This window comes from Drosophila yakuba, chromosome 2L, assembly GCF_016746365.2.
Source record: "Drosophila yakuba strain Tai18E2 chromosome 2L, Prin_Dyak_Tai18E2_2.1, whole genome shotgun sequence".
NCBI classification, from domain to species: domain Eukaryota; kingdom Metazoa; phylum Arthropoda; class Insecta; order Diptera; family Drosophilidae; genus Drosophila; species Drosophila yakuba.
The window spans coordinates 917,916-930,249 of record NC_052527.2 but is presented as its reverse complement, the minus strand read 5'-3'; the positions used below and the strand labels follow the sequence as shown (position 1 = coordinate 930,249).

Here is a 12,334-nt window from a genome sequence, read left to right as displayed (position 1 = left end):
GCGACACAATCGCCATGGCGCATGAAGAAGGACTAACTCATTCAACAATGGAACGCATTTAGTTGACAGGGTCGAAAGGGACACGCCCCCAAAGAAGCCACGCCCACTCGCATTGCCAGGCCGACAAACTAGGCGAAAGTTTTGCAAGAAAGTACGCGCGAAAAAAAGGAAATAAACTCCCTGTCACAGGACTCAGGACTCAGGACTCAAAGGCAGCAGGCAGGAGGCAGTGCGTGCTCATTAGATCACCATTGTGCTGCATCCGGAACGGAGTAATGGGGTTTCCGGCTTCTGGCTTCCGGCATCGCTTCCCTGCTCCGCCCACGTCAATTTGTCGTGTCAACAGCAAAACTAATTTATTTACGAGCTCGCTTTAAAGCCTGATTATTCATACGCACTTGTGGCCCCTCTTGGGCTGCCCACCTCCTTCGTCCTTCGTCCTTCGTCCTTGATACTGCTGCTTCATGCTGCGCCACTGTTGACTTTCATTAGCTCAAATTACGCAAAAGTACTCGAGCGTCGCACGCATAAATCAGCCTGCAAATCAAATTCACTTGCAGATGCAGTCCACAGCCTCCACTTTCATCCTGCAGGCAGCCCGTAAACGGCGACCCCGATACGAACCATTGGCCGTTCCTATCACCGATCCGTGCACTGCGAGAAAAACATGTCATTATTATTATTGTATTCCCAATGAGCTGCTGTTTCAGTCGAACTACAATCACTTGAATGCCTTCACATAGCTTCTTTATTTCTACTTTATATTATATGAAGCTTATCTCATTCTCTTTGTATTCCAATGGTTTTCAAGCTCACAACTAACACCCATTTGCTCGCAGTGTGCCGACTCTATCTGTCACCGGGCATGCGGTAGCCACGCCCTGGTCATGTCGATGCCACCGCCTGTGTTTGGTTTACGTGCTTAAATTGGCAATTAGCAGATTAATTGTCACTGCCAATATATGCGTCAATATTTCGTGCAACCGACAGATGCAGTTGCAGTTGCAGTTGCATCGCACGTAGTTCTACTACGTAGTACGTAGTTTGCTTTACGGCCCTGTTGTTTACACAATTGTTGCTTTGTTGCTATGTTGCTGTGTTGCTGTTTGATTTCACTAACGAGCATTAGCATAAATTGCTCCAGTTGAAGGGCGCATATGCCATGCGATGCGTTTGCCTGCATCATTTAGTCCTGGCCACTGCAACCCAAAATGAACGAGAACAGTGGAAATTTCTGGCACAGCAATAGCCGCCCATTATTTGGGCATTCTGCGAGTCAATCAGTTGTAAATTTTTAATGAGTTTTCATTCTGCATTGCCACTGCACGTACAATCACTCTGACTGACTGACTGACTGGCAGAGTGACAGGCGGAGCAGGATGTGGCCACCAACCACTAGCCACCAGCCACTAGCCACTGGCCACTGGACACTGGACACCAGACACCAGGGATGTGGTTTTGGCCTCTGCCTGCGACTAAGCAATTTGTCACACTAATTAGCTGTTGCTGCGGCCTGCCGCTAGGTGGCGTCGGGCCATGTCACAAATATTACGCATACGCCACCGCTCCCTTGCAGCGGATATGCGTTGCAAATGGGAGTGTAAATGAGCTGTGACACGCCCATCGATACTCAAGTTTTTCTTACACAAATAACCAAACTAGTTTTTAATAGTTTAGTGGCATATATGTAGCATAAAAGAAGCACATAATATGCAAACTTTTTATTCCCTTTAAATTTATCTAGTTTAGAGCATCCTTGACGGCGAGTATCCTGCTCCGTCCGCTGCAGCCGTCTTGCCTCCGCTCTGGCCGCAATAATTTCACACAAAATATTTCCGCAACACATCGTCGATGGCAGGTCCTTTGCCGAGGAGGTCCTTGCTGCTGCTGCTGCATTTCACTTGACTTCACGTTCCCATCCAGCTGCAACTTATCATTCCATAAGCATTTGTTTTTGCTCTTGTTTCTGTTTTTGTTTTTGTTTCTGTTTTTGTTTGCCTGCCCCGAACCCGTGTTGTTTTTTCTGTGTGCAGCATAACAAAATATTTTGTTGCATTTTGTTTTCTCGCTCGGCACTGTGGCCCCCAGTGAGCACTTTATGTGACAGACACTTTAAAATGTGGCAAAGTGCTCCTTTTGGCAAGCCATTCTCGATGCCACTGGTCACATCCTCCTCCTCCGCCGGCGCCTGAGTGCCATTTCAAGGCGGAATTAATGCAAAATTATGTGCCACGTAAACTAATTTTTATAAGGGCTACTGGCCTACGATTTACGAGCATTCGCACTTGCCGCAATCCTTTCATAACATTCGGCGACCATTTTATTGCCCCGTTTGCTGCCACTTAGGAATGGGGCGAGAAAAAACCCAAAAAATACCGCGTGGCGCATTAAAATGTTGCCCAGGCCCCCAGCTCCATGGCCTCCCAACCACTATACACAGTAAAAAACATTTCCAACATCTAAGATTCGTCTTAATAGGTATGCATATACTTGCTTGTAGAACTATGCCTCTAAATTGTATGGGGATCTTTATAAAACTTGGTGGAATGAGTCCAGAAACAGGTGCACATTTCTCTAACTGTAGCTGTTGTTGTTCAAGTTGAAATTTATATTAGGCCAACAAAGTCGCCCTGGAGAAAAGGCGGGGAGGGGTGAGGGGGAATGGGGCTGCCTTTGGCGATGGCGCCTGCTCTCAAGTGCTCATAAATTCACGAAAATTTCACAGCCGCCGACGGACCAACAAAATAAAAAGAGTCCTGCATGGTAGAGGGGTGAAGGGGGGTGCTGAAGGGCGGAGGATGGCGGGGGAGTGGCGTCAGCTGTTGCAGCCCTTGGCCAGAGAAGCCACCCCTCCATTTCCCATTTTCAGCACACACTCGACTTTGGTTTGGCAACATAAATTGTTAAAGAATTGCCACTTTACAGTCGTAAGGAGCACATAAGCCGGACAAATAAAACCCCTTTTTTTCCCAGGGCCCCACATCCTTGAGGTGGTCCTTGCTGCTTGGTCCTTGGTTGCTGGACAGCGGGGATGCGATGCAGTGGAGCAATCAGTCGCAGACTTTGGATTGGATGTCATAAAAATGCCATCCACGGTAAGGGAGCACTTAAAGCTGCGTTGGCGTTGGTTCTTTGTCATCATTATGGCATCCAATTTGTACTCAATAAAGGAGCCAACTCAGCCATGATGAGAGCGATGTCCTGCCACCGAGTCCTGCCAATTGTTTTCCATCACAGTAGCATGTCACGGGAATGAGCTACGGACCACGGATCACGGATTGCCTGCCAATCCAATCCACTGAGGGCTGCTGCAATTTTCGGCCATTCCGTTGGTCATGTGTTTGCTCTTCTATGGCATCTTCTGTGCGTCCAAAGGCGGTGGCCGGAGGTCCTGGCATCTGAAGTGCCGTGATTTATAAGCGCTTTGCCGGCGATAACACAAGTGGGCTGGACCAACAAACAATGGCCAATGGGGATGTGGGATGTGGGTTAGTAGAATGGTAGGATGTAAGGATGTTAGGATGCTAGGATGGGTTGCAGTGCAGAGCACACATGCAAATTTGGCATTCCACATCCACAGGACCTTCTTTCAATTTTCTTTGTCCGGTTTTGCGGTCGCTTGGCTTTCCGGCAAATTTTTATCTCAAGTTTCGGGGGTCCCGTTGACAATAAAAATGGCAATAGGATGGCGGAGGGCATCGCAACCTCACAACCTCGCAACCGCACAAATGCCTTTCTTCCTCGCCCATATCATTAATTTTGCACAAAAGGACGAAATGTCCTTTTGCCAAGTGCAGAATCGGGCACAGGCGGCGGCATCCTTCGAACGGACCAGCAAATAAATAAGGCAAACAGCCGGACTTTGTTGTGCATTGGCAGCTTTTGCGGTTGGCATTGCTTCGGTGTTGCACTCTAAAAAATAGTAATTTTAACTTTATCAAGGACATTGAACTATATATTAATGATTTTTCAAACACATCTATTTTCAAGAAACAAATTTGAAAGACGAGAAACATACAACTTTCTCTTGCCTATTTCATGGTTATGGGACTCCACTCCCTTTTTCTCGCAGTGCATTTGGGCTTTCCGATGAAACTGCGGTTGAGGTCGAGCAAAAAGAAGAGGCTGCAACACGTTCGACATTTTGTGGTGCTCATGCTGCGTTGGGTTTTCCAAATTGAAATTGTTTTGCCAAAACAGCAGCCCCAGCAAACCAACTAAGGCCAAAGGACCACTGATTAGGAGGTATATAGATGTAATAATAAAAACGAATACAACGAGAGCGCCGACCAACCGCATTTCTACTTAATTAAGAACGCAAAAAATCAATTAAAACGACTTCTGCACTGCTTGAAAGGAATTTCAAATGCCAACCGTTTCGCTGTGGTGAGTTGTGCGCCGAAATGTTGCCAGCCTGTTAGAAAAACATAAGAGACAAACTGTGGTGAGCTCTGGCCTTTGAATTTCTATCAAGTCGAAACGAAAATCCAAACTATATTTTATGCCTATTTTTGAACTCTAGGGCACACATCACATGCCAGAATGTCTGACTCGGAATCGAATCCCACGGTGGAGCCCGCTCGTTCAGCTGAAGGCGCTGCAAAAACGCACAAGGAGCGCCATGCAAAGCCGCCAGTTCGATACAGCAAATCCAAGCGCCAGTTTCAGTGCTGCATCGCCAGGGAATGTAAGATTACAGATTACAGGGTATTTAGTAGTGGGTATATCAATGCAATCCTCTTCCCCCTTTTCCGCAGACTACAGCGAGTACTCCAACATGGTGGACACGCTGCACATCACGCCGCGGATGATGGTGCACAAGAAGTGCTTCCGGGTGAACAGCACCTACGGCCTGACCCTCAACATCAAAAACACCGGACTGGTGAGTGAGTTACACTCCTATACATTCCCATTTTCATCGAACTTGTTCGCAGTTCCCCCGCCTCATCAATGTGACCACCGACAGTCCCGAAGACACTTCCGTTTCCATACCGGAACTGGACCTGCATCGCTACCTGGACACCGATGAGAGCCTGGAAGTGAAGATCTGGATCAGGGCCACTTCCAAGCGCGACATCAATCGCAGGCGCCACATCCTCATCGAGTGCTATCACCCCAATATCATCTTCCAGGTGCCCATAATTGGTAAGCCCATCTGGTTGCTATGATTCCAATCCCATTGCCCTACTCCTTGGCAGTACTGGACAAGCTGGAGAATCCCTCGATCAGCGACACCATCACCTTTCCCAGCTGCGTGCCCGGCAACAAGACCCACTACGAGATGATCATCTACAACCCCACCAAGGATAGTGTCCGCGTGCGATACAGAAAGTGAGCTTCGCCCTTATATCGTGTATATCATGCACATAGATCATGTTCCCATTGTTGCAGCACCAATCGGGGTCTGCAGATCAGCAACAACAACAAGGACATCCTGCCGCCGAAGGACTACGCCAGGTTCCTGCTGGTGATCCAGCCGAAGAAGCTGAACGTCTACAGGGGCTTCTTCAACATCAAGTTTGGCGTGTGTGAGTATGAAATAACTTTTGTATATCCTTTCTATTTCCCAATAAATCCTTTTTGCAGTGCCACCCAAGCCGGTGATGTTCTTCTTCACGCCCAAGTCGATGGGCGTGCACCTGAGCATCGGCAGCGTGCTCTTCGCCATGACCAAGTTTTCTCGCGAGGATGTGCGCACGGTGACCGTGTGCAACGAGAGCACCCACGAGATCTTCGTCGCCGGCAAGTTCCACACGGAGCCGCCAGTGGTGAGCGACAGCCTCGACAAGGAGGACACGCTGTCCAACAAACTGATCGACGACGCCGTCAGCATGCACAGCGTGCTGCTCTTCGACTTCGAGGAGAACACCAGTGTCCAGAACGTGCAGATCGATGCGGAGGCGGCCAAGCACTTCGACTACGATGCTCCGGCCAGGATTGGAGCCGGTTTTTCCGCTGACATTAGGTTGATCTTCCGGCCGAACTACAATCCGGAAAATCCATTTTCGGACGACGTGGAGCCGCCGTACTTCCAGCGCTCGCGAGTTACTTTTTGCTTCAGCGACGCCCAGGACTGCATCGAATCCCATCACGTCATCCTCTCCGGATCTATCGCTGGCATTGAGCTGGAGTTCCATCCGAAGATCATTGACTTCCGGAAGATCTACCTGGGCGAGGAGCACTGCTCCCAGATCAAGGTGCTCAATGTGGAAGGTAATCCTAAACCCAATCCTCTGCCCATTTATAGATCATATCAATTGCATATCTCCACAGATGTGCCCGCCAAGGTGGTGTACACAGATTGCTCGGATCCCGAGGTGTCTGGGATACGCATCACGCCAGCAGAAGGCTTCTTTCTGGACCCGTGCACACGCGGCATCTTCAACGTGTCCTACTACACGCTGCTGCCCTCCAGATTCACCAACACCCTGCGCTTCAAGGTGCAGAATGGAGCCCACTACAAGATCCTGCTAAAGTAACTACCAATGTAACGAAAGCTAAACGTAGCTCCTGATGACACGAATCTCCTCCAGAGGCACTGGACAGCCGGTGCAGCTGCGCACCTTCCCCCAACTGGTGGAGTTTGGCAGCATCCCGATTGCGGTGCCCCAGAAGCGGTACATGCTGCTCATGAATCCCCTGGCAGTGCCCATCACGCTCCAGGTGAAGACCACGGAGGATGGCGAGGAAACGCCGCTGGTACTCAACATACGCAGCGCCACGGAGTTGCTGCCCATCACAGTGCGGGATCCCATACGACATCTGCAGCGGGTGCACGAGGATCTGCAGAGCCAGCAGCCGGAGGAGCAGGGAGATTTCCGCTTCACCTCCACCGAGGCGGAAATGCTGTCCATGAACTCGGTCATGTCCAGCAATTCCATCTACAGCTCGGAGTTTGAGGAGGAGGTGATGGGTAAGCCTCGAAACTTCGCTATATACATGTACCATATGTATTACTTTCCACGTAGAACCCATTCCGCAGATGGCCGCCCATCTGCTGACCAGCCTGAAGAAGCAGAAGATCTTCGAGAAGTCCGAGACCGATCGCCGCGTGATCCAGGAGGCGCTGGTGGGTCTGCTGAACTCCAAGTACTTCTCCGTGTTCACCAAGCACAACAACTACATATTCATGGACTGGAACGCCGTGCCCAGCGATCCACGGGAAGTTTACTGCGACAATGAGATCATCTACCTGCGTCCCAACACCGGACGCAGCATCACCATCCTCTTGGTGCCCAACAAGGTGGGCTACTTCCACCGATCGCTGTCCGTGCGGATTTGTCCCGTGGTTGCAAACCCTGCCGTGGACTCCAGTGAAGATCACCCGATCATGAAGACTATGATCAAGTCGGAGTTCCTGTGCTCGAAGCTCTGGTTCGAGTACAACTGCGTTGTGCCCGACATAGTGTGGTCCAACATGGTTGACCTCTCAAGCCGAACCATTTACGCTGGCGAGGACTACGACTTTGAGATGACCTTCGCCAACAAATCCATCATAGGCGCCTTTCTGCACTTCGATGTCGTTGTAAGTCCTGGATTTATTTGGTCCCTTGAAACGAATCGAAAATATGGATGCCATCAGCTGAAACTACTCTTTCCCACAGCCCAACGACATGACCTTCCGCGACGGCACTTGGAAGTTCTTCATCGACGGCGGATCGGAGGTCACTGCCAGGTGCGCGGTCACCTTCCGCTCCTTGGGCAACACCAGGCTATCGGGCATGGTGAACATCGTGGGCGCCAGCCGCCCCTACGCCTTCCACCTGTTCGCCAACGTGCTGCCCACGGAGATTCGGATTACGCCCACCTATGTGCACCAGCGCCTGCAGGTCTACGAGAGGAGCGTGGTGCACTTCTACATCGACAACTACACACCCACGCTGACGAAGCTCAGCATGAGGCTGGTAAGGATACTCGGATATACTTCACCACCGACTTCCTTTCAGAGATACTGTTGTACTGCTAGAGGGATATAGAGTTCCAGTACCTGACGTCGCGGGGAGGAGCGCTGGCGGCCACGGGACAGAGCATGTACACCACCCTGGTGTCGGTGTTCACCGATCCCGATCTGTACCAGAACATCCTGTACATCGACCTGCAGTTCGACCACGTGATGATGCTGCCCATCACCTTTCTGGTGGAGGGAGTGCCGCTCTACTTTGAGCCCGATATCCGCAAGGGATTCGATGCGGGACTGCTGTACACCGACACCAAGGAGCAGTTCCAGGAGAGCCTCTACCAGCACCGCTTTCCCGTGCGAGTGATCAACAAGGGTCATCGCGCATACCGTGTCCTCATCATCCGGCTGAATTCCCATGGACCGGGGGCCAATGTCACGTCGGGTTGTGCCACCAACGCGCTAACTTCTCGATTCGACATGGAACCGAAGAACATCTACTTGTCGCCCAGCTGCGAAAAGCGGCTGGACATCCTGGCCAGCTCCTATGTAGAGGGCCACGCCACCGGCGACTTCCTGCTGCAGGTCATCGACCAAAAGTACCCACAACGCAAGCACATCATTCGGATTAGGACTTGCGCCGAGTTTGTGGACTGCCAACTGCACTGGACTCCAAAGCAGGTTAGCTATTGTTTATATTCATTTATTAACAAATTAAGTATTTACTTTATAATTAATAATCCAAGCTGAACTTCAACTACAAACGCTGCGAGCCGCTGAAGGAGCGCTCCTACGTGGAAACCCCAACACTGGTGAACTCCTGTTCGGTGCCTCTTTACGAGGTTACGCTGCAGGTGACGGGACCCTTCAGGATAAAGGAGTTCTACGAGGACAACTACGAGAAGGAGATTCAGATTGGCATGAATGGCTTGGAGCGAAAGGAGATCTTTGTGATCCTCAACAGGGGTGGACTGAAGAACCAGTATTGCCGCCAAATCGAAGGAAGGATCGCGGTATTTGCGCTGGGCAAGCAACAGAAGTCTCTGCCCATCCGGCTGGCCGTAATGGTGCCGGATGTGGTGATCTTGCAACCCGATCTCGTCCTCTTCGATCGCGGCCAAGCCTACGACAGCGTCATCAATCTGGTCAACCAAGGCTGCATGCCAGCCGAGTTCAAGTGGAAGCGGCTGGAGACCACCGAGGTGTACATCGGCGACGAGGACGATCCGGATGGCATTGCTGGCGAAATTCTCTCGGAGATTCTGCGGATGTTGGAGTACGACTTCAGCTGCGAGGACCAGCCCAATATGACCAAGAGATACCAGGAGTGTCGCTGCCAGTTCCGCCGCTTTGAGGAGGAGGGCGATTTCATTATGGAGCTCCTCGACGAAGTCGTCCACGACATGGACTTGAGGCACAAGCCACTGCTGTTCCCGCCAAAGGATCCGCCCGTCGATCACGACGACCGCGATCAGAGCTCGGCGACCGTGGTGCGGGAAACCATCTCGGACATCCTCAATCGCTTGCACATCGACTCCAGCGACCAGTGGTCGGAGGCTTCCTCGGAGTATTGCTTCTCCAGTCGCTTCATCTACTTCTACGAGAAGCGGGGCATCGTCACGGACGTGGACTTGGAGTGCAAGCTCCACCTGCCGCACATCCGGCGCAACCACGAGATGCGCGCCGTCTTCGAGTTGGTCCTTCTGGGCGGACGCACTCAGCGATTCACAGTGACGCTGGTCAACCTGCCGCAGAAGATCAAGTTCCACAAGGACAGCGTCTACATGGGAATTAAGGTGGGTATAAATATTATGAAAGATTGATCTTAAGATCTGTATAATAGCCATGGTACGAGAGTTTCGACACCACGCTGCGCGTCACCAACCTCAGCACGTATCCACTCCAGTTGGTCGTCGTCGAGGTGAAGGCGCCGGGCAAGGAGCAGTCGCAGGAGAAGCGTCTGGTGGACGGCTACTGCAAGCTGGTGACCAGCGATATTGTGCAGCTGGAGCCACTGGGAGCGGATCAGATACGTGTGAGGGGCATCCTCGGCTTCAGCGAGAGCTTCTACCACTCCTTCGGAGCGATGATCAACAACAGCGACTCCAGCTACTTCTACCTGCGGGGGCAGGGCGTGATGCCCATGCTGGAGATGGCCTCTCCACTGCCCTCCACTCCTTTGGATCCCCTGGAGGTGGAGGAGGAGTACCGCATGCTGCAGAAGATTTACCACTACGAGATCTTTCGCTCCATCACGGAGGTGGATGAGGAACCGAAACGCGCGGAGGGCGAGGAGGAGTGCCAAGTGGAGGAGAAGCCCTCCATCTCCGAGGATTTCTCGTTGCTCTCACTCAGCGAGTCTGAAATGTCATCCGAGCGGAAGGAACAGCACGACTTGCAACTCTTCCGCATGGTGCACACCTACGTGATGGTGAACAACAACCAGGAGCTGCCGCACGCCACCGTCCTGAGGCAACTGATCCTGGCGGAGCGGTACCTCAAGCGCCTCCGCTCGAATCAGGAGTTGTATGAGCTGCATCAGCAGGTCTACCGCTCCTACCACAAGATGCACACCTCCCCGGGACTCAAGCAGGCGGCGATGGTGAAGCACTTCACCGTCCAACCCATTCCCTGCGAGCAGCACGGTTACGTCCTGGACTTGGGTTCCCTGGCCAGGAACACCGTGCGGCGCTTTGAGCTGAAGCTGCACTTCTTCGGACCCGGGAAACTCATTGCAGCAGCTCGCACGGCCGTCCGGATTCCAGGCTTATACGTGGACTTTAATGTCACGGATCCCAAGCAGTAATATATATACCATAATTTATAAGATCTAGTGATTCAAGTAATAGCATCCCTTAGCTCCGACAAGAAGTTCTCCTTCTGGGCGGAGAAGTGCACGGCACTCGAGTACTTCAAGGACAAGTACAGGAACATGATGGAGCGACTGATGGACGCGGAGCAGGATCCCAAGGTGAAGCACGCCCACTCCTTTGACCTGGACAGAATGGTCCAGCACCAGCGGGATCTGGCGCCTAGGGACCGGCGCCTCATGGAGGAATACTACAACAGCCTGAACCGCTCCGTGTATCCGGACCACAAGCACCACTTTACGCTGGCCAAGATCTTCTCGGGCTGCCTGTCCAACTACTCCGGAGTGGACGTGACCATCGTTGGGCTCTTCAAGCCGGAGTCGCGATTCTACAAGAAGGACCAGCACGTGGAGGACTACATCTTCATCGATGTGAGTTACTTTGGTATAAGCTGATCCAATCCTCAGGTGCTGACACCTATCCCACAGTTGCACATGGGACCGACTCTGCCCATCCTCCTGAAAGCCGTGCTCGTGTCCTAGGGAACTCCTTAAATTTTGTATGCATTTATTGTGGGTTTCATTTGGAGTGGATGGGGGCCACTTAGTCTTATGTGCAGTAATAAAGCTTATACTCTAAAGTCCCTCAGCAGTACATGTTGAGCTGGCGGAAAAAGTAGTGGAAGATGAGCAGGACGCAGAAGGAGCTGGTCACCGGCAGACCAGCCGCCTTGATCCATCCGAGGATGTTGAAGTCGTCCGGGTAGAACTCGAACTGCTCCGTGGGTATCTCGCCGCAGTTGGAGATCACCACCGGTTCCACTGGGAAGTCATCCGTATCGGTTTTCACCTGGAACGGAAAATCGGTCAGAAAGAATTTCTTAAGTTTTAGCCACGACTTTGTAGCCGATTTTTTAAGTGTAATAATGGTCAGCATACTCACATCCTCGATGGCATAGATGGTGTCCATTCCCTCCAGCACCTTGCCGAAAACGGTGTGCTTCCCGTCCAGCCACTTGGCGCCCACGGTGGTCACATAGAACTGACAGCCATTGGTGTCCGGACCGCGGTTGGCCATGCCCAAGTAGCCGGGTCTGTTGTGCTCCACTGACAGGCCCTTGTCTTCGTCCGGGAAGTAGTCGCCGTAGATGCTGATGGAGCCAGTGCCATCGCCATTCAGGATGTCGCCGCCTTGGACGAGGAAGCGGTCCACCACGCGATGGAATCGCGAGCCCACGTAGCTGGTGCCATTGATGCCGCGCAAGCAAATGTGCCGGAAGTTGGCCACCGTTTTGGGAGCCAGCTTCCCAAAGAGTCCGAACGTGATTCTGCCCACCGGCTTCTTGTTGTGCTTCACGTCCATGTAGATCCGCGACGTCACCGTGAAGCTCAAGCCACTGGCCACGGCCAGGAAGGCGCTGCACAGGATTATCCTATTGAGGAACTTCATGATTTTGCGGTGCTAACGCGCTGATGAAATTCACCCAACTGACACGATGACTGGACTGTGGAAAGCACGGAAAGTGAAAACAGCGAATTCTGGGTCGCGGGCCTGGATACGGAAGCCACAAAAGTTCCAGGTTAAGTGCAAGCACCGCATGATGATGGCATACCCCCTGTTCACAAAT

At 51.9% G+C, this 12,334-nt stretch overlaps 2 protein-coding genes across 2 annotated transcripts; one reads left to right on the top strand and one right to left on the bottom strand.

Annotated features, from left to right (window-relative positions):
- The first annotated feature begins 4,456 nt into the window (after positions 1-4,456).
- Positions 4,457-11,347, top strand: LOC6526365. The gene is made up of 15 exons (XM_002087450.3): positions 4,457-4,687; positions 4,758-4,882; positions 4,935-5,145; positions 5,199-5,331; positions 5,392-5,528; positions 5,587-6,213; positions 6,274-6,475; positions 6,534-6,913; positions 6,969-7,525; positions 7,605-7,904; positions 7,967-8,578; positions 8,644-9,693; positions 9,741-10,699; positions 10,757-11,138; positions 11,196-11,347. Exons 1-15 carry the CDS (start codon positions 4,543-4,545, stop codon positions 11,247-11,249), a joined length of 5,874 nt encoding a protein of 1,957 aa, XP_002087486.1. The 5' UTR covers positions 4,457-4,542; the 3' UTR covers positions 11,250-11,347.
- LOC6526364 (peptidyl-prolyl cis-trans isomerase, rhodopsin-specific isozyme) lies at positions 11,258-12,219 on the bottom strand. The gene is made up of 2 exons (XM_002087449.4): positions 11,650-12,219; positions 11,258-11,556 (listed from the first exon to the last, which is right to left on the bottom strand). The coding sequence occupies exons 1-2, from the start codon at positions 12,154-12,156 to the stop codon at positions 11,353-11,355; spliced, it is 711 nt and encodes a 236-aa protein (XP_002087485.1). The 5' UTR covers positions 12,157-12,219; the 3' UTR covers positions 11,258-11,352.
- Between the last annotated feature and the right edge of the window lie 115 nt (positions 12,220-12,334).

Excerpts from the sequence above, each read along its gene's own strand:
- LOC6526364 (XM_002087449.4), bottom strand. The coding sequence starts at position 12,156 with ATGAAGTTCCTCAATAGGATAATCCTGTGCAGCGCCTTCCTGGCCGTG. Across the intron at positions 11,557-11,649 it reads CCATCTATGCCATCGAGGAT|GTGAAAACCGATACGGATGA; the intron begins GTGAGTATGCTG and ends TTTCCGTTCCAG.
- LOC6526365 (XM_002087450.3), top strand. The coding sequence starts at position 4,543 with ATGTCTGACTCGGAATCGAATCCCACGGTGGAGCCCGCTCGTTCAGCT. Across the intron at positions 5,529-5,586 it reads CAACATCAAGTTTGGCGTGT|TGCCACCCAAGCCGGTGATG; the intron begins GTGAGTATGAAA and ends TCCTTTTTGCAG. Across the intron at positions 6,214-6,273 it reads CAAGGTGCTCAATGTGGAAG|ATGTGCCCGCCAAGGTGGTG; the intron begins GTAATCCTAAAC and ends ATATCTCCACAG.